Source organism: Heteronotia binoei, chromosome 3 (genome assembly GCF_032191835.1).
Source record: "Heteronotia binoei isolate CCM8104 ecotype False Entrance Well chromosome 3, APGP_CSIRO_Hbin_v1, whole genome shotgun sequence".
NCBI classification, from domain to species: domain Eukaryota; kingdom Metazoa; phylum Chordata; class Lepidosauria; order Squamata; family Gekkonidae; genus Heteronotia; species Heteronotia binoei.
Window position 1 is genome coordinate 141,367,255 of NC_083225.1, and position 25,041 is coordinate 141,392,295.

At 40.6% G+C, this 25,041-nt stretch overlaps 1 protein-coding gene across 1 annotated transcript in view; it reads left to right on the top strand.

Moving 5' to 3' along the window:
• Window positions 1-23,431, top strand: part of CIP2A (cellular inhibitor of PP2A) — a 43,356-nt gene extending 19,925 nt beyond the window's left edge. The window contains exons 10-21 of the mRNA XM_060234537.1: window positions 32-191; window positions 1,686-1,827; window positions 3,708-3,807; window positions 4,102-4,220; window positions 4,372-4,564; window positions 5,647-5,721; window positions 5,798-5,908; window positions 7,586-7,782; window positions 8,782-8,895; window positions 18,326-18,408; window positions 20,313-20,452; window positions 22,019-23,431. Of these exons, the coding sequence (XP_060090520.1) occupies window positions 32-191; window positions 1,686-1,827; window positions 3,708-3,807; window positions 4,102-4,220; window positions 4,372-4,564; window positions 5,647-5,721; window positions 5,798-5,908; window positions 7,586-7,782; window positions 8,782-8,895; window positions 18,326-18,408; window positions 20,313-20,452; window positions 22,019-22,189 (1,605 nt within the window). The 3' untranslated portion in view covers window positions 22,190-23,431. The remainder of the gene's footprint in view (window positions 1-31; window positions 192-1,685; window positions 1,828-3,707; window positions 3,808-4,101; window positions 4,221-4,371; window positions 4,565-5,646; window positions 5,722-5,797; window positions 5,909-7,585; window positions 7,783-8,781; window positions 8,896-18,325; window positions 18,409-20,312; window positions 20,453-22,018) is intronic.
• The last annotated feature ends 1,610 nt before the right edge of the window (window positions 23,432-25,041 follow it).

Genomic DNA, 25,041 nt, shown 5'->3' on the forward strand with positions numbered 1-25,041 from the left:
ATACCAACAAGTGAAAATGTTTCTGTTACAGGATGTTATTGATATGGGCCACTGTGCTATGGCTGAACGTTTTGTGGACCTTCTTTTGCCGGTTCTTCTTGACCATCTTCATGTTCCAGATAATTCCCTAGAAGACCTGTTGCTAAAGAAGAAATGTGAAAAAATTATGAAAGCCATTGACATCTTGATAAATATCCTTGATCAAATTTCTTTTAGCAAGCTTCTTGTACCAATAAGCATACTGTGAAACCACAGTTACCACCACATCAGATAACCTAGTTGAAATGTTTTGAATTAGTTTGTAAGCATGGAAGCTATAGAAAACTATTTTTAAATGAAATGTCTTAGGAAGAAAAATCTGTCACCAGTGTTATACTTTGACGTCTTCTTATGCACCCAGGGAAATGTTGATTGCTACTTTGGGGTCAGGAAGCAATTTTCTCCAGGCCAGTTTGGCCAGGGATCCTGGAAGGATTTTTTTGTCATCTTCTGGGCATGGAATGGGGGTCACTGGAGGTGTGGGGGTATTTCCTGCATTGTATAGCAGCTTGGAATAGATGACTCTGGAGATCCCTTCCAACTCTATGATTGGGCAATATACATAATATTGTCATGCCTGTTCCCACTCCCCGAGAAAAGGCCGCCTTCTGCTTTTACACTCCTTTGAGTTGTGCGCCGCCCCCAAAAAAGGCCTCAGAATGGAGAGAAGGGGGTTAAGTCATCTGACTGCTCCTCCTCCCAGCCAGAATATGTTCTGCCGCAATGTTGGCATCCAGCATTTTTCATCCTTGCCCTCTTCATTAAAGCCTCATAGAATCCTTTTTATTCCCCCTCCTACCTCTTGTGGGCTTGACTCATCTTTCTTCTGTAGGGTTTGTGTATGGTGCCCATCACCCTCAGGCCCTTTCCATTGGCCAAGACCGCCAATGTATCTCTCCCAGTATGGCCCCTGAAGAGTTTTATGCTTGGAAGATCAAAATGTACTTGTGATCCCTGGCCAAATGACGTCTGGCTGTCCTCCATTAGAGCCAGGGGTTTTTCAGCCCTGGCCTCAGCCTGGTGGAACTTTCTGCTTGGTGACATCCACACCCTGTGGGATCTACCTCACTTCCACAGGGCATGTAAGACAGAGATGTTCTACCAGGCCTACGGTTGGGAACATCATACAAAGCTTACTTTCATATCAAACCTAAATCATATTTTCCTGCTTTAAAATAAAATGCATCTAGAAGTCTAGCATGTAAAATTGGCATATTTAATAGAATTTAACAGTATAAATGCCTTAATTTTCTACGAACAAGAGCAAATATCTTGCAAACTAAAGTGATAGAGAGATGAAAACTATGGTCCCCTAGGTGATCTTATTCATTTCAAAAGTTTCTTTCAGAGCTTCCTAAAATTCCCCTGATTTATCTATCAGAATTTTTTTTAAGTCCTGCAGGAGTGTGGGGACGTGTGTGTTTTTTTTCTGATGTCTTCCTCCCTTCCTGACCTTCATATCTCTCATCACAATTCATTGTGGATCTAGGTGCAAAAATTTCCCTGCTAAATAAGACATTAGCCTGGTATCTCTTGAGTTTTCTTTTCACTCAAATATAACTACTATTCATTTGTGAACTGGTACATAATATATTTTTATATAAAATCTTACAAATCAAAATGTCTGCTTCCTTAACAGCACATACCGCTTTGTGCAGATGACATGTTAAAAACACATGTTATGAAGGTTCTAACAGCTAGCCAGTGTACCTGCTTGATAGAACACCATTTCACCTGCAGTGGGATTGACTTTGGCTTTGGAACTAAGTTAATAGACTCTGAACTGAGGTAAGAAAAATAAAATCACAGATCTAAATTCTGAATTCTGGTTCCATTGAAGGGGAGATTTCAATAGAACACTGATGAACCTTAGTAACTAGCAAAACTTCAGACTGCTTTTCAATTTAAAAAGTTATCTAAGTGGTCTTAATTTTAAAAAACCATATTTATTGAAATGCCCTCTTAAACATTTATTTGGACTTGTATCCTGCCGTGCCCCACAAGCAGGCTCAGGGCAGGTCACAGCATAGATATAAACAATAAAATAAGGTCTTAAAACCATGGAAATAAAATGTATTAAAATCTTTCAAAATATGAAAGTATCACACACAAAAATTAAATTATAGCATCAATATGTGTGTGTGTTAAGTGCCATCAAGTCACTTTTGAGTTATGGGAACGCTAAGAATAAACGTTCTCCAAAACTTAACACCTTAGCTCAAAACGTAGCTCAAGTCCTCCAAACTGAGGTCCCTGTTTCCTTAATTGAGTCAGCCCACCTAAAGTTGGGTGTTCCTCTTTTCCTGCTGCCTTCAACTTTTCCAAGCATTATTGTCTTTTCCAGTGACTCTGGTCTTCTCATAATGTCACCAAAATATAATAGCTTTTAGGGAGAGTTCAGATGTGATCTGGTCTACATCCTACTTACTATCTTTTTGGCAGTCCACAGTAGCCATTAAACTCCAATATCACGTTTCAATGAATCAGCTTTCTTCCTGTCAGCTTTCTCCATTGTCCAGCTTTCACATCTATAGATAGTAATGGGGAATACTGTGGCAAGAATTACCTTGATCTTGGTCACCAGTGGCATATCATTACACTTAAGAATCTTTTCTAGCTCCTTCATGGCTGCCTTTTCCAAAATGAATCTCCTGATTTGGTTTCAGTCTGCCTTTTTAGTTGTTGATGGAGCCAAGGAGTTGAACAGTTTCTTTATTGTCAACCTTGAAGTGTAATTCCCCAGTAGTCATTACTTTTGTCTTCTTGATGTTCAGCTGTAATCCTACTTTGGCATTTTCTGCTTCTGCAGTAATCATTTAAAGTCTTCACTATTTTCTGCCAGAAATGTGTCATCTGCATATCTCAAATTGTTAATGTCCTTCCACCAGTTTCACTTCACCTTCATCTAAATTTAAGCCAGATTTCCTTATGGTCTGCATATATCTATCAATATCAGTAGCCAGACAAAATTTTGGAAGGAGGAAATGTGACTAGGTGACTGGCCCTGTACAGGATGGATGCCATATCAATCCAATTCCAAAAACCTTTATTGGCATAACTGGATGCCATACCAAGAATGTGTTGTGTAGTTCATTTCTCAGATTGTTGACTCAGTGAAGGCATAGGAGTTCAATGCATAAACAGCTTTCATGTAGTCAGACTTAACTATGGTAAGTTTCAATTATCTATGTGTATGGTTGTCTGAATCTGCTTTCATTCATAAAGCATTGGTTAAGGGAATGTCAACCATATTTAATACCTCTAATTTTGGGGCAGCTTCTGCAGATCTCCCCAGACAAGCCACTTGTTGGGCAATAGACACATGCAGTAGAAGCTGTAAATTTGTAATGTATGCTAAGTAGTACAATAAGACTTTACAGAGCAGTTTTCTGAAATTCCTGTTTTCTATAGCTGAGGATTTGTTGTTCTTGTTTTAAACAAACTTCCGTTCAGAAATTTTCTTTTTTGTTCATTATACAAAGAAGTTTCTTTCTTAGAAAAAACCCACCCTATTGGAAGAATTTATTATTGAAACCTTTACTCTTGGTTCAAGGTAGCTTACACAAATAGTTTAAACATCCCCAGCTGAAAGCAAAAGATTCAATGTTAGAAGCTTTTGATAAGTACACTGAATGTGAAGTGTATGTGTTTTTATGTCACTTTTCTAGCAAGCTTGCTGCTGAGGTAATATTAAAAACACTGGATCTTATGAGCAAGCTTAAGCAGCTGGTTCCTGATATGGAAGTGAGTTTTTACAAAATTCTTCAGGTAAGTTTTGTATTAGTTTAAATAATTGAGATAATGTGATATTGTGGTTGAATGGTGGTTTGCAGTTCTAGCAAGCTATAAATATTAGTTGTCATAGCTTTTGAAATCATATGTACTATGGCTTACTTTCCTCAGATAGTTCAGAGAGAACATCCTTATGAAAACCATGCAGATAAGATATGAGGTCAAGCCATTGTTCAGATCATTTTATTTTATATTGATGTGTTTGCCTTTCCTGCTGTCTGTCTTTTATAAAGAACTCATTCTGTGAACTAACAAGCAATTTGTTTCTAGGATCAACGTTTGGTTACGCCTTTGGCTTTTGTTTTAACATCAGACCACAGAGAGCAAGTACAAGCAGGACTCAAAATACTATTTGAAGCAGCCCCATTGCCAGATTTCCCTGCATTAGCGTGAGAGTCTTTCTTTTGCATTAATTTTTGTGTGACTGTCTTTTTGCCCCTACATCCTTTTTAAACATTACTGTTATATACTTTGTCATTACATGCAAATTCTTTACTCCTTAATTTATCTTTCTTTTGTGGATGCTTATTCCTCAAATAGGCTTGGTGAAAGCATTGCAGCCAATAATTCTTACAGACATCAGGAAGCAGAGCATGTACCTAAAAGGAGCTACATGCATGCAGCTACAACCTGTGTTAATTCAATGAAGGGTTCTATTGTTTGCCCTCCAAATGAGGATGCTGCAACTTTCAACATTCAGGACCTGATACAGAAACTTCAATCAGGCTTGGAGGTTAATGGCTTTTTTAATGTATATCTCTTAGGATAAAAGCAGCATCTTTTCCCTGACTTATATAAATGCAATGAAGTCTGTTCCAATCTGCTAAGATCAAGTCACGCCAGTTTCTGTAGAATTCATTGAACAAAGGAAGAGTGAAGTTATATAAAGTCAAACTGCTAGGAAAATTGGAGACAACTGTTCAGTATGAGACTTGAACATACAACTGCCAGGGATTCAGTCCCCTGAAATGAAACTTATGATTGGGGGGCTCAACTTGTACATATTGGAGTTAGATTCTAAAGGTACAATAGGTAGAAACATGGCCAGAAATCCAACTGTTTCTTGTTTGGATCTGATATCACATCCAAAAGAGAAAATACATGTTACAGAAGCAGCAGCAATGACAGTTGATAACAAACAATGGAGAGGAAGGAAAGAGGTTGGTGAGGCCACAGAATGAGAATCCTAAAACCATGAACACTTAACTGCAAAGCTGTCCTAAGTATTTGATAGAAGCAAAGAGGACATTTTTAGGTCTGCATTTGTAATAAAAGTCAACCAATTAATCTGTTTAAATATTCCTGGGAGATTAGGCCAAAATAGTGGGCCTGATAGTTGTTTTTTTCAAAAGCTCCCCTTTTTTATTTATATAATACAAATAAAGGTGAGAATCTGACAAATGCTTGGTTTTTAAAATGATGATACTGACCAAGAATGTGTATTAATAAAATCAGTGGCCTCCAGTGAGTATAAACTTGTAAAAGGGATGCTTCTGGTGCCTTGAAATATGTTTACTATAGAGCCATCTGTATGCCGATAAGATTAAAGCTAAATATTTCTGTTTGCAATGCAATGTTTATGCTGAGCAGAGAGAACTATTTATAGAAAAATGTCAACATAATTATGTAGATTCAATTAACACGTTCCATGAACATAGTTAAGCTACTGCTTTGTTAATACATCCAACATTTGCTTGTTTCCCTGTATGCCAGTACTTTAATTATTATGATTCCTCCTGTCAAGTTTTTTACTTTTCTGAGTGGCTATAAGTTTGTTTTGACTTGCCTATTGCTGTATCTCATGCTGTCCCACAGATGAAGGAATCAATAACAGATGTAAGGATATCTGAAATAATGGATGTGTATGAGCAAAAACTATCTGCATTAGCAGTGAGTATGTATTTAATGTGCATATTTGTTTTATATGCATGTTTTCTGGTATCTTCAATATTTTTTCTGTTTTTAGTCCAAAGAAACTAGATTGCAAGACCTTTTAGAAGCAAAGGCATTAGCTCTTGCTCAAGCTGACAGACTCATTACCCAGTATCATTGTCAGCGAGCTCAAGCTGAGTCGGAGGTGGGTAAGACCTGAAATAACCTTATGCAAATTAATTTTTTCGCAGCCACCAGTCCAAGATAGTTAAAAAATATACTGTTTGGAGAAAAATATGTTATAAGGCCATCTGGTTTTGCATATTTTGCTTGCAGGATAGTCTAAGAGAGAGGCCTGTGAGAGAGACATTGGCAGGCATTTTCAGAAGTACCTTTGTTTCAGCTGAAACACATTTCTCATTCATTTCTGACTCTCTGCCCACTACACCCTCACCTATTCTGCTCATACACACACCCATCTTCATCTGCTCCTCCTGGCTCACCACCTCTGAGACGGCTCCAACACCTTATCGGCATTGCCCTCCTCTTCTCCCTTGCGAGTAAGCCTGTGACCCTCATGGTGCAGGAGTGAGAGGGAGCTGTGGGCATGCAGTGCTGCCCTCCTCTTTGGGCTTCCTGCCAGGTACCTCTTGCCAGATTTGAAAAGAAGATGACATTGGATTTATATTCCACTCTCCACTCCAAATCTCAGAGTCTCAGCGGCTCACAATGTCCTTTATCTTGCAAAGCAGACACCCTGTAAGGTGGGTGGGGCTGAGAGCTCTCACAAAAGCTGCCCTTTCAAGGACTGCAAGAGCTATGGCTGACCCAAGGCCATTCCAGCAACTGCAAGTGGAGGAGTGGGGAATCAAACCCAGTTCTCCCAGATAAGAGTCCTCACACTTAACCACTACACCAAACCGGCTGAGTAGGCCAGCTTCCTGCAGGCTCCCAGGGCCTTTCAAGTTAAGAAAAGTCAAACGTGCAGACCTCTTGCAGGAGGATTCAGGGCCCCACTGTGACTACAGGAGCTGAACCAGCGCCAGGCCCATGTGGATTTTGAATCCATGCAGCAGCAGCAATCCAAGGATGATGTCGATGAACAACAGAAGCAGCTGTCTCCCTCCTCTTGCCTGGAACGAATGCAGCTGCACATGCCAGGCTCCTTCAAGGCTGGGGGGTCTGGAGGCTTGTAAGTGAGGGGGCATCACCCTGCTGTGGTTTCATGGTGAATTGCTTTGTAGCGTATGTGAGAGCTATTGATCCAAGGCAGAATTTCCAAAGACCAATATAGTTCATCTTTCATCTTCCTGTGTAGCCCCACATTGGGATTGTGCTTGTGTAGGCTGGCCACAGACATTTTGTTTCTAGGTTAAAAGTTCCAAAATGGGGATGCCCTGTCCATAAAGAGCTGGCACGTGCACAGGTTTTCCCATCAAGTGTGTCGTGCTCTGGCAGTGGCGCCCCTTCCCTCATTTCTTTTTCATGCTGCTGCAAGATTAGAACATCTTCTAATGAGCTCCATTGTTTCTCATTGCTTCAGAGTATTCCACAGATATTTCCCCATCTTTGGAAGTTTTCATTGACATCCCCTCCCTCCTAACCTGCTGTGTGTGTGCGCACGTGCGCGTTGGAACACATGATGCACTTGGTGTGCACCAGCTCCATAGGGGTGAGGTGCCCCCATTTTGGAGCTTTCATGCTAGAAACAAAATGTCTGTGGCCAGCGTGCATAAGCACAGTCCCATTATGTATCTGCACAGAAGACATCGATGAACAACGGTTACAGGCAAGTGTAACTCTGTTTTACATAAGGCATGAGTGTTATGGGACTGAACCTTAAATTCTTAAGCCCTCCTAATTTTCTCTACCTTTCTAAAAGATTAGAACCCTGGCTTCTATGTTGAAGGATGCCGAACGCAAAAATGAAGATTTTGAAGCCTTAATGAAAGCACAGCAGGTAGAATCTGAACGGACCCAGAGTGATATTGAACAACTGTTTCAACACAATAGGAAACTGCAAACTGTAGCTGAAGAGCATGAGATACTTAAAAGATCTTCCATTGACCTTCTTCAAAAGTAAGGAGTAAACTGCTGCAAAAGATGCACAATGTAATGGTTTTAGCCAAATAAAACACATACCCTTCTGAAAATCTGTGCTCACTAATCAGTGTGTGTGTGTATGTGTGTGTTCAAAATTTTGATTTATTTGTATGGATGTTGGGAGCAATTGTAACTTATTTAGAGTAAATTCATCTCAAACTGGATTCTTCAGACTGTTCTCTAAATCAGGGGTGTTAAACTTATTTGTTATGAGGGCCGGATCTGACATAAGTGAGATCTTGTTGGGCCGGGCCATGTCAGGTAGCAGAGATATAAATTTTATAAAGAACACAGACAAACACAAATATATATATTTTTAAAACTTAAAACATGCTTAAAACATTAGCACTCATTGGTCTTAAAGATACTTTCTTTGTATTTCTCTCATGGGATCCAGGGAACTGGGCAAAGGAAGCTCTGGCTCTTTCCTTCCTTCCCCAGGGGACTGGGGGAGGGGGGGAGTGGAACCTCAGCCAATAGAAGGAAGAAAAGTTTGGCTCAGTAACTCTGCTGTGCAACAGAGAGCTGGCAAAGCAAGCTATCCCTCCCCCCTTCCTCCCCAAGGGAGGAGCCACAGCCAATGGAGAAAATAGAGGTTTTGCTCTGTAGCTCCTGTGCGATTGAGCAAGCCTTGTAAAGCAAGCTGTTATGCAGAAGGAAGCAAGATATAGGGAGAAGGAAGCAGTTGACAGCCAGTTGCTTGGGGGCCTGATAGGAGCCTTCCGGGGGCCCCGAACTACATGTTTGACACCCCTGCTCTAAATGGTGTAGTCTTTCAGAAAGACACCAAGAACAGGTTGCAGAGTAGGAATGTTGTGAATAAACAGCATGCTGATGGTTTGAGTCTTTGGCATGGGTGTCACAAAATGTTAAGTTTTAGCATATACCCTGTGAATGGTCATTGTCTATGTTCAAACCTGATCAAAAATCCTATAATGTTAATTCATTTTGATGATCACACTTTAAACTTTACAGGCATGAAAGCACTGAAAGACAATATAAAGATCTGCAAGTGACATATAATTCTTTAAATAAACAGCTAGAGACTATTAAAAGGCAGAATGAATCGCTGAAGCAACAGAATGACAAGTAAGTTTAGCTGCTCCCTTGAATAACTTTTTAAAGGTGCTTATTTTTGTGGGGTGGCAGTAAATGTTTGGGTTTTGATTCGAACAAAGTTAATGTACTGAGAATGTTTTAAAGTGGGTATTTCATGGTTTGATCTTGGTTTTTCTCAAAAGTTTTATGTTAAATAATCATAGTAAATAATAAAATAGTAATGTGGTACTAGTTTGGAAGCTGGACTGCAACCTGTAAGGCTCAGGTTCAAATCCTTGCTCACTGGCTGAAATTAAGATGAGTCATTCCACCTAATTTACCTTGCAAGGTGATTGTGGGAAGAGAGCAGAACCATGTGTGCTGCCATGACTTTCTTGAAAGAAGATTGGGATAAAAATATGATAGCTATAAGGTGGTCATATGACTGTGCAACAAAATTTAAATATTAATACTCGGAAGTTTATTTTTGACATATAATGCTTTAGAACAGTGTTTCCCATTTGCAGGGTCGTGACCCAGTACTGGGCCATGGAAGCCTCATTACCAGGTCACAAGAAAAGCCAGAGCTAGCCCCGCCCCCAGCAAAGCATGACTTCTGCTCTGTTTCCCTCCTTCCCCCATCTCTCTTGTGCAGAGAAAGGCTAGCCTTGAAGACTAACACAGGCTGCAAAGCCTGCTCTCCATTTGGCTTCCTTCCTTCCCCTGTCTCTCTGTTGTGCAGATAAAAGCTAGCCTTGAAGACTGACACAGGCTGCAAAGCCTGCGCTCCGTTTGGCTTCCTTCCTCCCCCCGTCTCTCTTGTGCAGATAAAAGCTAGCCTTGAAGACTGACACAGGCTGCAAAGCCTGCGCTCCATTTGGCTTCCTTCCTTCCCCTGTGTCTCTGTTGTGCAGATAAAAGCTAGCCTTGAAGACTGACACAGGCTGCAAAGCCTGCGCTCCATTTGGCTTCCTTCCTTCTGCTGTCTCTCTGTTGTGCAGGTAAAAGCTAGCCTTGAAGACTGACACAGGCTGCAAAGCTTGCGCTCCGTTTGGCTTCCTTCCTTCCCCTGTTTGGCTTCCTTCCTTCCCCCGTCTTCTCTGTAGTGCAGAGAAAAGCTAGCCTTGAAGACTGATACAGGCTGCAAAGCCTGAGCTCCGTTTGGCTTCCTTCCTTCCCCCATCTCTCTGTTGTGCAGAGAAAAGCTAGCCTTGAAGACTGATACAGGCTGCAAAGCCTGAGCCTCGTTTGGCTTCCTTCCTTCCCCCATCTCTGCGTTGTGCAGAGAGGAGCTGGGCTGCCTCTCCCTTCTTCCCCCCCTCCCAGTGTTTGAGAGAAAAGCTGGCATCCACTGGCATTTTAGACCCATGAAGTGTTCTTCAAGGTATGAGCTTTCCTGTGGCTTGCAGTATGTTCTTTTGGGGAGATTTCCCTGGGAGGCCTGGGCAGCAAAGAAGGGTGTGTGTGTTTTTTTCAGCCGGGAGGGGCAGGGAGTGGGCATTCCAGTAGCTTTTTTTTTACCAAACAACCCCTGGGCAGAAATGTTGCTGGCTGAGGTCATCTGATGGTGAGGAAGGCTTTTTTTCTTGATGATGATGATGATATTGGATTTATATCCCGCCCTCCACTCCGAAGGGTCTCAGAGCGGCTCACAAACTCCTTTACCTTCCTCCCCCAAAACAGACACCCTGTGAGGTGGGTGGGGCTGGAGAGGGCTCTCACAGCAGCTGCCCTTTCAAGGACAACCTCTGCCACAGCTATGGCTGACCCAAGGCCATGCTAGCAGGTGTAAGTGGAGGAGTGGGGAATCAAACCCGGTTCTCCCAGATAAGAGTCCGCACACTTAACCACTACACCAAACTGGCTCTCCCGAGTTCTTTGCCCCCCTGCTTCTTTCTTTCCCTGCAAGTGATGCTCTGTCTGTATTCTTGGTGCTGGGAGGGGGGGAAGCAACAGTGGGAGGGTTTCTAGTGCCTTGGCCCCACTGGTGGACATTCTGGAAGTGACATCAAAGGAAAAGGTGGAGTTTTAGTTCAGTGTGCTCCAGAAGTAACATCACTTGGCTCTTGACACCACAGGAAATGACATAATTCCTGTCTCCCGGCTTCACCCCCAAAATTTCCTGGCTCCACCCCCAAATTTTAGTGGGTCACAAAGGAGAAGTGTAAAAATAACCGGGCCACGGCAAAGAAAAGCTTAGGAAACCCTGCTTTAGAACATTTCAATTCATGACAAAGGTTTGGTTTTTTCCCTTTTTACTTGCCTGGCTTCCTGCCAAGCCCTAAAGGAGAGCTTAGTTCCTAGGTTCTTTGCAGACTCTCAGATGTATTCCATTATAGAATGAGGATGATAAATGCCTTTTATTTACCTTTTTATAAAGCTGAATATGCCTGTTCTGAGAATCTGTAAATCTTTCTACAGTGTTCTACAGTTCATCTTTTTGATCAATAGCCATGACATCCAAGTGCCTGTTATTTCATTCCACTTGAATGGAAAACCTGCAATCTTAAAACCTAATCTTTTTTAGGAGCAAGCATATGCATGGTAGTCTTTCTCTACTACTGACTTCTACACTTCTCATTCTTCTACAGTGTAATCTTTATCAGTATCTAAACTAGAGACAAGTTTGGAGGCAATAACAGAAGAGAATCTCTCTGTTTTTCACGCAAAATAAATCCTACTGTTGTAAAGTGAATCATAGAGTTGGAAGGGACTCTAGGGTCATCTAGTCCAACCCCCTGCACAATGCAGGAAACTCACGAACACTTCCCACTAAATTCACAGAATCTTCATTGCTGTCAGATGGCCATCTAGCCTCTATTTAAAAACCTCACAAGGAAGGAGAGTCCACCACCTCCCGAGGAAGCCTGTTTCACTGAGGAATCACTCTAACGATCAGGAAGTTCTTCCTAATGTTGAGCTGGAAACTCTTTTGATATAATTTCAACCCATTGGTTCTGGTCCTACCTTCCAGGGCCACAGAAAACAATTCCACACCATCCTCTATATGACAGCCCTTCAAGTACTTGATGGTGATCATATCACCTCTCAGCCGCCTCCTCTCCAGGCTAAACATGCCCAGCTCCTTCAACCTTTCCTCGTAGGATTTGGTCTCCAGACCTCTCACCATCTTCGTCGCCCTCTTCTGGACCTGTTCCAGCCTGTCTATATCCTTCTTAAAATGTGGTGCCCAAAACTAAACACAATACTCCAAGTGAGGTCTTACCAGAGCAGAGTAAAGCGATACCATCACATGGACACTATGCTTCTGTTGATATAGCCCAAAATTGCATTTGCCTTTTTAGCCACCGCATCACACCGTTGACTCATGTTCAGCTTATGATCCACTAAGACCCCTAGATCCTTTTCGCACATACTACAGCTAAGACAAGTCTGCCCCATCCTATAACCATGCATTGGATTCTTCCTACCTAAATGCAGAACTTTACATTTATCCCTGTTAAAATTCATTTTATTGATTTTAGCCCAGTGTTCCAGCCTAAGGTCATCCTGTATCCTGTTAATGTCTTCTTCTGTGTTTGCAACCCCTCCCAATTTAGTATCATCAGCAAATTTAATAAGCATTCCCTCTATTCCTTCATCCAAATAATTGATAAAGGTGCTGAACAAAACAGGTCCCAGGACAGATCCTTGAGGCACTTCACTTGTCACTCCTCTCCAAGAAGATGAGGAACCATTCACAAGCACTCTTTGGGTGCAATCTGTCAACCAGTTACAGATCCACCTAACGGTAATAGGATCCAAACCACATTTTACCAACTTGTCAACAAGGATAGTATATGTTACTTTATCAAAAGCCTTACTGAAATCAAGATAAACGATGTCTACAGCATTCCCCTGATCCAGCAAGGTAATCACTTTCTCAAAAAAAGAGATCAGGTTAGTCTGACATGACTTGTTCTTGAGAAAACCATGCTGACTCTTAGTAATCCCATCCATTCTTTCTAAATGTTCCAGGTCTGTCTGTTTGATGATTTGTTCTTAAACTTTTCCAGGTATAGAAGTCAAGCTGACAGGTCGGTAGTTACCCAGATCGTCTTTTTTCCCCTTCTTGAAGATGGGGACAACATTTGGCCGCCTCCAATCTTCCGGCACCTCTCCTGTTCTCCAAGAATTCTCAAAAATAATAGCCAGTGGCTCAGAAATTATATCTGCAAGCTCTTTTAGAACCCTTGGATGCAGTTCATCTGGCCCTGAGGACTTAGTTTCATTTAAAGAAACTAGGAGTTTATGTATTACCCCTATGCTGATCCTAGGTTGGAACTTCATACCTTCCTTATATGTTCTGTTTTTGCCATGTTGAGCACCATTTCCTTCAGAAGAGAAGACTGAGGAAAAGTAGGAATTGAGCAGTTCCGCCCTCTCTTCATTACCCGTTGCAATTTCACTTTCCTGCCCTTGCAATGCCCAGCATAGTTCTTAGTTCATCAAAGTTTGCCTTTTGGAAGTCCAACCTATAAGTCTGACTACGTATAGCTTTTCCCTTCCCTAAGACTGTAAATTCCAAAATCACATGGTCACTACTGCTCAGGGTGCCCACTATTTCCACTTCTTCAATTACTTCTTCCTTATTGGTGAGAATCAACTCCAAGATAGCAGATTCCCTTGTTTCCTTCTTCACTTTCTTGAAAAGGAAGTTGTCAGCAAGGCAAGTCAGGAATCTATTTGACTTTTCATTATTAGCAGAGTTGGACTTCCAACAGATGTCTGGGTAATTGAAATCTCCCATGATCATTGTATCCCTTTTCTTGGAGAACTTTCCAATCTGCTGTAGAAGTATCTCATCCAAGTCCTCCAACTGACTTGGGGGTCTATAGCAGACCCCCACAATAATATCACTGTTATTTCTTACTCCTTTTATTTTTACCCAGAGACTCTCAACTGAGCTGCCATGCTCAGATTCACATATTTCCTCACAAGTATATACCTCCTTCACATATACTTCTATGCCTCTGCCCTTTCTCATTTGCCTGTCTCTTTTAAATAAGTTGTACCCCTGAATTCTAACATTCCAGTTGTGAGTGTCATCCCACCAAGTTTCGGTAAGGCCTATTATATCATAGTCTCCTTCCTTTATTAGGACTTCCAGTTCCTCCTGTTTCTTTCTTATACTCTGTGCATTAGTGTAGAGACACCGGAATCCACGTTTTAGGCACCCCGAGTGTTTAGTTTCTGTACAAGCCTGCAAGTTAACATTACCTAGTGTATGCGCCACTCTCTGCAAATCTTTAATGTTCTTATCCCCAGTTTCTGGCATCATACGAGGCTTTGAATTATTGTCTTGCTCCCCCATACAATTTAGTTTAAAGGCTTCCTTATTAGGTTAGCAAGGCTGTTACCAAACACCCTTTCCCCTACTGCCGTAAGGTGCAAACCATCTCCCGATAGAAGACTACCATCTCGAAAGCGTAAGCCATGGTCCAGAAATCCGAATCTTTCCTGACGACACCATCGACGTAGCCAGTCGTTTATTTGAAGTATTCTTCTTTCTCATCCTAAGCCACGGCCTTCAACAGGAAGCACTGACAAGAACACACCCTGTGCACCCAGCTCCTTCACCTTCTGACCAAGAGCCACATAGTCTTTTCTAATACATTCAGGGCTATGACGGGCAGTATTGTTCGTTCCCATGTGGATCAGCACGAAAGGATAGTAATCCGTGGGCTTGATAAGTCTTCCAATCCTTTCTGTCACGTGCTGGATGCGTGCACCTGGCCGACAGCAGACCTCTCAGGATGACAAGTCTGGTCAGCCCACTTTGTGCTCCACCCCTCTGAGCAAGGAGTCTCCAATCACCACCACCTTCCTTTCCCTATATTGGGGAGCAGAAGCTCCAGACTTCTTATCCACAGGATCCTGAGAAACTTTCTTCAAGCTTCATGGAGGCTGGAGAAATAGCCCAATGGCTCAGAATCAGTTACTGCGGGGAGATCCTGGAACCTATTGCTGAGCAGCAGGGGCTCAGAACATCTCCTGATTTTCTTTCTCCTTCGGGTTACATTTTCCCAGGAACCCTGCTCCTGTGTTGGGTCCTCTTGTAATTGCTGAGATACCATTTCCTCTACCTCCTCTTGTCCTTTCAAGAGCGCCTCATACGTTTTGTCAAGAAAATCCTCATCTTCCTTTATACACTGCAGTGTGAAAAATCTTGCCTCTAGTCCCTGTATCTTTTCCTCCAGCAGGGCCACTAACTTACACTTGCTGCAAGTGTAATTCGTGCTAGGTAGAAATACAAACATACCACGGTCTTTACACGTCACTACCTCTGCTCCCTCACCAGCCATACTGCTGCAATTTATTTCAAAACTTTCTTTATCTTCCCTTTTCTTTAAATCTCACTACCAACTGCCATTTGAAACTACTTTTGAGTAACTACCCACCTTTCTACAGAACCCCTAGGCTAGACCCCCAGGCTAAGAGCCACAGGCCAAGAGCCTCTGGCAAGGATGAGCCTTGCAAATTAAAGGCTCAAGCCCCCACCCACCTCTTGAGTCAACAGCCAGAGCAACAGCAGAGGGTGGGGCCAGCAATTACTCCCAGGCAAACAAGCTCTCCTCACTCAGCAACAGTTACACAAAAGACACACGAGCAATCAGAAACCCCTCTCCAGCAGGCACCAAGCACTCCACAGTTACCTCCCACAGCAACCCTAGGTAATGCTCCCCAGCAGTTTTAGAAAAGCAAAGCACCTTTTAAATTTTGCAGTATTAAAAGGACAGCACCTTTTAAATTTCACAGTATTTGCTTCTTTTTGAGACAGTTCCTTTCCTTTAAAACTGAAATTACTCTTAATCATTTTAATTGCTTTAAAAAAAACCCAAAACATATATTTACTTTTTATTCACAAGACTGTGCTCTCTTCTGCCATACTAGGCCTAATCTAAGAACACAGTAGTCTTCTAGCCTCCCCCTCTAGCTGTTTGTTCCTGTTGATGTGGTAGAAGTCAAAGCCTACACATACCTTACTTCACACAGATCACTTGAAAAATTATTCGTGCCCTCTACATGGATGGACTGTCCCTGGCCTGTTCCTTGACAAGCAGAGACTACCAGGATGTGGGTAGAACAGCAATGTCTTTACTGACTGCTAGGACACATACTATTCTTGTTGACAAGTTGATAAAATGTGGTTTGGATCTTATTACCGTTAGGTGGATCTGTAACTGGATGACAGATCGCACCCAAAGAGTGCTTGTGAATGATTCCTCATCCTCTTGGAGAGGAATGGCAAGTGGAGTGCCTCAAGGATCTGTCCTGGGACCTGTTTTGTTCAACATCTTTATCAATGATTTGGATGAAGGAATAGAGGGAATGCTTATTAAATTTGCAGATGATACGAAATTGGGAGGGGTTGCAAATACAGCAGAAGACAGAAACAAGATACAGGATAATCTTGACAGGCTGGAAAACTGGGCTAAAACCAATAAAATGAATTTTAACAGGGATAAATGTAAAGGTAGGAAAAATCCAATGCATAGCTATAGGATGAGGGAGAATTATCTTAGCAGTAGTATGTGCGAAAAGGATGTAGAGGTCTTAGTCGACCATATGCTGAACATGAGTCAACAGTGTGATGCGGTGGCTAAAAAGGCAAATGCAATTTTGGGCTGTATCAACAGAATTATAGTGTCCAGATCGTGTGAAGTGATGATATTGCATTACTCTGCTCTGGTAAGACCTTACCTGGAGTATTGTGTTCAGTTTTGGGTACCACAGAGGAGGGCGACGAAGATGGTGAAGGGTCTGGAGACCCAAGTCCTATGAGGAAAGGTTGAAGGAGCTGGACATGTTTAGCCTGGAGAGGAGGCGGCTGAGAGGTGATATGATCACCATCTTCAAGTACTTGAAGGGCTGTCATATAGAGGATGGTGTGAAATTGTTTTCTGTGGCCCCAGAAGGTAGGACCAGAACCAATGGGTTGAAATTAAATCAAAAGAGTTTCCGGCTCAACATTAGGAAGAACTTCCTGACTGTTAGAACGATTCCTCAGTGGAACAGGCTTCCTCGGGAGCTGGTGGGCTCTCCTTCCTTGGAGGTTTTTAAACAGAGGCTAGATGGTCATCTGACAGCAATGAAGATCCTGTGAATTTAGGGGGAGGTATTTGTGAGTCTCCTGCATTGTGCAGGGGGTTGGACCAGATGACCTTCCTGGATGTCCCTTCCACTTCTATGATTCTATGACAGGAGCAGGGCATTTTTGTAGCAGGAACTCCTTTGCATATTAGGCCATGCACCCCTGATGTAGCCAATCCTCCAAGAGCGTACAGTAGGCCCTGTAAGAAGAGCCCTGTAAACTCTTGGAGGATTGGCTTCATCAGGGTTGTATGGCCTAATATGCAAAGGAGTTCCTGCTACAAAAAAAGCCCTGGACTGGAGTAATTGGCACTGGTTTTACCATCTACTTTAATCTGCTGGTGGTTAAAGCATTGCCACTGCTAAAATTGTAAATCCTGCTGTAACATTCTAGTATATTGTGACTAGATGCTAGAGGACTGGAAGAAGAAAAGGGGGCAGTGCTTTCCCTTTGGACAATTCCTGAACCATGATTAGAGGAAGGGGAAAAGCTACAATTAGATTTTCAAATGTTCCTTCCAATATATTTTCTCTTACTAATTTAGGATACAGTCAATACCCTGAAGCTATAGCCACTTAACTATGCCGTGCTGCTTAAAGCAAGATGATACTCCATTTGAGTTCAGCATTAGAGATGCCATAAAAATATCATCCTGAATACCCATGTGTACATAGCTGATTTTCTTTAAAATATAGAGTTTTAAAAATCTGAAAGGTCTTTTAAAAACTTATCCAAGTATATAAAAACAATTCTAGGGGTTGGATTCATTAAATGGAAAGGAGACACAGTTGTCTCTGGTGCCATTTTTGTTTAAAAGCCCTAATATCAAATCACCAGATCTTTTTTCTTTAAATATGGACATTTTAAAACAGTATGAAGAAAAATCAGGTTTGTGTGTACTTGTCCTAAGGCAGCAATTCATATTGAATTTCCTCTTGTCATTCAGAGAGTGGTATACATTCCTAGGCTTCTATGCAATAGGAATACATAAGTATTTAATACATTCAGATCCCTGTAGATGTCCTAGAATTGGACTTTTAGTGTTTCCTGGCATACTTATTTGAGGGTTGGGGAAAACCCAACCAATGATTTTGTTGACAGGCAGAAGGGACTGGTTTATTCTGCAGCGTTTTACAGTTGAATCATAACATAATATCTATGGTTATTTTATATGACTGTCAAATCAACTGTACTGAAGTGAAAGAAACATCAGTTTTCAAAAAAATGAAGCTGAGTTAATATGCAGTTGTTTTAAATAGGAGTGCTTTTAATTTATGTTCAAACATCCAGTTTATTCTAGGTAATACACTGATGAATGAGGGAAACTTGCTTCTCACATCTTTTTCTTTGGGGAAACTTTAAGTTTTGTACCTTTTAATTTTTCAGAACTGTATCTCAGCTGCTAGAAACCGAAGAGCATAGAAAAGAATTATATAAACAGCTTCAAGATAAAGAAGGAGAAGTATCAAGTAAGTTACTGTTAAAGTATGCCCTCCTCTAATCTTCATCAGGACAAACAGACTCTTTCTCTTTGACAAATATTTAAATGAGGAAAGCTGTGTTAGTATCAGGTCTGAAAGATAGCTCACTCCCAAATATGCAAAAAAGCTGTAACTTCAAGTGTATCCTGTAATTACTTTTGCTTAAGAAGTTGTCATTGCATCTGTTTTACATAAGTGCTGCTACCCAGTTTTGTTCTAATAAGCTATAATAAGCAATCAAAAGTCATGTTCTTAGGTACTTGCAGAAGTTTGGACAATAGCCTGTTGTCTCATCAAGGCCCGCAGCAGTGGCCTTGTAGTATGAGGATACCTTCTGATTCACTTTTGTTCCTATAAATATGATTGGCTTGCCTTGTTTAAAATATTTGTTGCTGTTTTAATTTTGTGACACTTGTAAAACATAGCAAGTAAACAAAAGCTGAAGATAACAGGATTAAAACAGCAATGTAATCCATACATAAAAAGTAACTTAATTCTAGAAGATTAGTGTAATCATAAATCATTTATGTTAAATCATAAAATGGCAGCAATTATAGATTCTAGCCTTAGTGAATACCAGTTGTAAAAAGCCCCCTATCATTAAAAGGTTAAAGAAAGGATCTGTAAAAATCTGATGTTTTAAGCAATATCATATAACAGTCAACCCGAAATGAACAGTTCATATAGGCCTGGGCAATTTTTTAAAAGGCTTGCTACCATCCTATCCTAGTATATCAAGAGTGGCTTCATCCTAGTATGATGAAGTGGGGGAGGGGTTTTCCCAGACACGTACGTAGAGAGAAGCCACAGTCTGCTCACACCCCTGTAGTGGGGTTTTTCCAAGATGTGGTCATAGGGTTGAAATCACAGTCACCTCACACCTCAGGTATGTGATTCACGGCCTCAGGTCTTAGTTAGGCTTTACTGGGAGTAGATGATTACAAACTCCAGTTGAATCTCTCTAAATCCCCAGTTATAATATCAGTGTGCAGGTCTGAGATCATGTGCAAGTACTTTCTTTATCTGACCTAAGAGCAGGCCTCAGATTCAGCGGGAGCTCACAGGAGCACAGCTCCTGAACCTTTCTGAGAGTTCCACCTCCTCCTTCCCACTTTATTCATTGAATAGTATGTGCAGCTGCATAGTAATTAAAACGGATAAAATTAAAACGGATAAAAGGAAGTACTTCTTCACCCAAAGGGTGATTAACATGTGGAATTCACTGCCACAGGAGGTGGTGGCGGCCACAAGTATAGCCACCTTCAAGAAGGGTTTAGATAAAAATATGGAGCACAGGTCCATCAGTGGCTATTAGCCACAGTGTATGTGTGTATATAAATTTTTTTGCCACTGTGTGACACAGAGTGTTGGACTTGATGGGCCGTTGGCCTGATCCAACATGGCTTCTCTTATGTAATCCCTGGATGAGCTCCACCACCTATTTTTCTACAAAATGACCCTTGCCTAAGATTAAATTTTTCATCATGACCCAAGAAGCACTAGTAGTAGTACAGTAGTAGCAGTAGTAGTTCAGTAGTAGTATAGCTCACATAGGCAGCAGGATTATAGTAGCTAATTTGAGACAAAAAGCTTCTATTGTATGTTTAGAATGATTTATTCTTTTAAAGGTGAGGCTTTTTAAAAAATAAAGTAGCACTTTTCCATTTTGGTAGATTAAACATATCCTTTAATTTAGTTTATTTCTTAAATGGTTCCTTTGAGATCAAATGTCTCCACAGGTTTCTGCAGCAGGATTTTTTTGGCTAGATGGACGTCTGTTGAAGAAAAGTTACTAGTGCTCAGTAGATGGCAGTGCTGTGTAACTCATTTAGCTGTAACTGATGCAGTCTGTTAACTAAAAACATGATGTTGTCTTACTAATTCTTCAAAAGGTTTGCAACAAAAGATAAAAGTTCAGGAAGAAAAACTTAAAGCAAGTGAGAAGGAAAAAACTAATATGGAAGAGACTGTAGACATCCTTAGAAAAGAACTAAGTAGAACGGAGCAGACAAGAAAAGAATTGAGTATTAAGGTAAGCAAGCTTCATGCCCAATATAGCACTTTTCTGAAAGGGCTGAAGAACAAAACAGACAGGCAACGTGAAATCTTAAGGTTTTCCAAGCCCTTCCAGTCCTAGCGATAAATCTGGCAGCTTTGTGTTGGATCTGTGAACAAAAGAATTGTGGCACTCTCACCCAACCATGAGAAAGTTGATTCCAAGAACTGGGGGACACTTAACCATGTGGGTAAGCTGTGTTAGCACAAATCTGTTGATGGAGGAGGCAGGAACAGCAATTTTGTTTCCTTTCCCCTCCTACCCTGCAGTGCCCCCAATCTGAATGGCTATTAGTCCACATTCCTGTAACTATGGGAATCAGCTTTGCATAGATGGACTGAACTGCTTGGGTAGGAATAAGGGGAAAGCTGAGCAATGATTTGTGCTTTCTGCTGGTGGCTTGTGGGAAAAGTCTGAAATACAACTGCACAGGGTGCACCGAGATACAGTTACTGTGTATCTTCCCTTCTTTGTTGATTATATCTGGTTAGGATGTCAGCAGTGGCTTTTTCTGCCCTGACTTCAAGTTGCAAGTGCTGTCATTTCTATGCAGCCATGGTTTGCCTGCTTTATGGGAAAGATGATCAAATTTATTATTATTAATGAATATATAAAGCACTAGTATATTACTGTTTTTGGTTAGGAGGGGCAATGATGCAACCTTGCATACTACTGCTAGCCTACTTTGAAAAAAATTATTGTAATAAATCCTGTTGTTCCCAAAACAAATCTGAAACATCTTTCCTTTGGCTATTATATTCATTTATGCATGCATTGCCTTTTTATTTTAAAGTATACTGTATTCTATTCTTCTGAAAGCAATCGCACACTCAGCTGCCAACACTCCGTTTAATAAGTATTCCTGTTTTTGTGGTTCCCCTTTATCCTTGCTTACCCAAGTGTTGCCTTCCTGGCAAACCACATGGCATAAACACAGATGCATATTTCTCCCTTGGCATCTTACCCATTAGCTATGGACTTAAGAGATAGCATTGTCTTTCCTTGCATTATTTCCATGCATCATTTCCTACAATACTGGGTGATTCCACTTGCTTTAGGGATGTAAACTTCCTGTCCTTTGCATCATTTGTGGAATAGGTTTCTTAATTGTACATACAGTGTGCCATGCATTGTGTAGTGGTCAAGAATGGTGAACTGTAATTTGGAGAACCAGGTTTGACTTCCCACCCCTCCACATAAAGCCTGTCAGGTGACCTTGGGCCAGTCACAGTTCTCTTAAAACTCTTTCAGCCCCACCTACCTCACAAGGTGCATGTTGTGGGCAGAGGAAGGGAATTGTAAACCACTTTGAGACTTTTTAAGGTAGAGAAAAGCTGGATATAAAAACCTACTCTTCTTCATCTACCAGATAATAATCTGAAGTCTTATACTGTTCACATGAAGCATATCTTATCAAAGAGTTAAGTTAGTGAGTACTTGTCAACTGTGCTGCATGGTTTTAGTCCTGTCCAGGTGAATAGATAATAAGCAAACATATATACTGGAGACAGATAATGGAATAATACATAATGTGTACCTTAGGCATCTTCCTTGGAAGTTCAGAAGACACAATTGGAAGGGCGACTGGAAGAAAAGGAGGCCTTAGTCAAGCTCCAGCAAGAAGAGCTGAATAAACATTCTCACATGATAGCCATGATCCACAGTTTAAGTGGTGGTAAACTAAGTGCAGAGACTGTTAACCTCAGTTTATAGAACATGATTATCTAGAACTACTTCATCCAAAAAGCCAACTAAAATTAATGTAAATCTTCAGTATTATGTAAAGGAAATTCTATTTCTGGTTAGTCTTGAATGTTATTCTGGTAAAGATTGTGCCTTTTTATAGTATATAGATCAACTTCTTTCTCGATGACTCAACTGTCCCACATGTATCAGCTGCAGTAGGGACCTAATTTCCTGGCTTGATAAAGCAGTTTTCTATTGTTATTTTGAAAAGCAGCAGACATCTTTGGTACACATCATTCACAATGGGAATTGGGAATGATGATCCACTTCTAGGCTGATTTTTACAAGTATGGTTTTTTAAAATATCATTTGAAATTGCTGTGTGTACAGAAAGTTGTAAAGCAAAATCCAGTTATTAAGGGGAAAATATACAAAGCTGCTTGTATCGCAAGATAAGAAATTTACAATATTGCACTACACTTTATATTGCTAATAGAAGTGTCCTAGCCTATTCATCTGTTTTTTTCTAATCTCCTAATAATATGTTAATGTCTAATTTCAGAAACTGTTATTTGTATTTGACTCAGTCTTTTATTTTTCTGTGTTGAATACTGTTCAGTCCTTTGCAGTATTTCTCTTTAGTTCTCTGAAAATATCTGTTTTATCTGAAGCAGTCAATACTGCCATCTTTATTGTATCAGGCTGTATACAGTCACTTTTGGATTTTCATGACGTAACTATATTTCTCACACTTAGGAGCAGAGATAATTTTATACACTTTTGAACCATTGTCTAAATATTTAATAAATCAACTCTGCCTAAAGTAATGGCCTTTGAGAACATATATTTAAAGTCAACTTTGTCTGGAAAGGCAAAAGCATGCATTTAGCTAAGGTTCAATGTATGTCCCTTGTGTATTTTAATTCAAAAAATAATCTGCCAGTATTTGGAGACACCAAAATTCTAAAACTCTTATTTCACTTAGTGCACTGATGTTAAGCTGTAACATCAATAAATACCTCTTAAATGTTTGGCTTTTTCCCTTTAGTAGCTGTATCTTAATCTTTTACTTTGCTGTTTGGACTTGAATCAATTACATTTTACAAAACTTCAAACTAATTGTTTCCAGTTCAGTAGTAATTCTTAGCTTTTTAATGAATGGATAGCTTTTAACATTTTAATGAAATAGTTAATTTTCATATATGTCTTTTCATAACCTTTTTTCTAGATACCGTTTGTCTTTGTGAAGGGAAATAAAAATTGACTCCAGATTTGTATGCGTTTTAATGTATTCTATACAGCCCACATGCTTGGATCTCATCTAGACCTACATGGATTTTAAGAAAACACCTCATTTAACATATTTGCACTGATGATAAATGTAAAGAAGGCTGAGAAAAAGCTGTTGTCTGAGGCCACAGATGGGAAGGGGAAGACACATTAAATAAAATACTCTTCGCAATTAAAAACAACAACCCTGTGTTTAGAAACATGTTTGGAAGAAAGAGATGTAATATAATCTTCACCCTAAAATGCTATATTTCTATGTGAAAAGTTTTGTATATGTTGAAGTGTATTCTATTATTATTCAGTCTGTCATTGAACATCCTGGGGGGAACAGAGCCTAAACTGTTGGTTTATAGTGAGCAGTAACACCAGATTCTTTGAATGCGAACCAGCTAACACAGTGCACCAAGGATAAAAAAAAAATTGAGCAAAGTTACTCAAGATTGCAAACAATAAACAACCCAAAAAGGGTTATAGTGACACAAATTACTATGATATAATGCACTATAGTAACAACTTTATAGGTAAAAACAATATTGTACATCTAAATATGCAACACTCTCAATACAATATTAAGTCCATTCACACTATAAAGTGAAGTTCCAATGGTAGAGTTCCAATGTACAGGAGGTCGACTTCATATCCTGCTTCGAAGTTTCTTCCAGCAAAGGTGCACTCTACAGTTCTTTCTTCAGTGGAGCTGCAAGTTAAGTATTCTCTCGAGTAATTCATGAAATATTTTCAAAGTAATGCATGAAACATTTCAGTCATAAAGCCAGAAATTACAAAGTTTCTAAAGGCCTTTCAAACACTCCATAAGAATTTTTACATTACTTACACTACATTACACTACTTACACTACTTACACTACAGCGGGAGGGGACCCCATTGCGTGGCGAGGGGAGCACGTGGGGGGTTTTTACTCACTGCGGACCCACCAGCCTATGCAGGAAACATCGGGTAGTCCCCTTACCACAAGATCTGGTATTCAGAGCCTACGACCAACAAAACCACCCAGGACATCTATAGAACATCTAAAGAACATCTATATAACAACTCTGCTGCTAAAGTTTTAGACTGGAACTCTGGCGTTGCATTGCACTTTAACCCACATTGGCCTGCCATTGCACTTTAACCTACATTGACTGCTAAACATCTTTGCAGCAATACCCACAGTACTCTGTTGCTACCTCACTATCTTTATGAGAGGATTTTGCACTGCACTTTACAACTGCACCTCGTAACCTACTGATAAATTGGATTGTTATTAATTGACACATTAGAGTAATTTATTGTATATTTGGATTGAATTGTATGAATTTCTTAGCTGGACTGAATTGTATGAATTTTTAGCTGGTTAATTTAAAATAGTGGGAGGGATTAAATTAATTTGCTACAGGAGTCAATTTACCAAATATATATAAGAAACCGAGGGAGGGAAGATTCTCAAATTCATGGGTCAATTAGATTATCAGGACCTAGTGGGTCGAGCTAGTGGAATATCCTTGATTCCAATCTGATAGTGGTGAACTTAGCAGTTGCCACCAGCGAGAGATGGCAGGCTCAGGGATCCCAGTGCTCCTGGGGAGGGG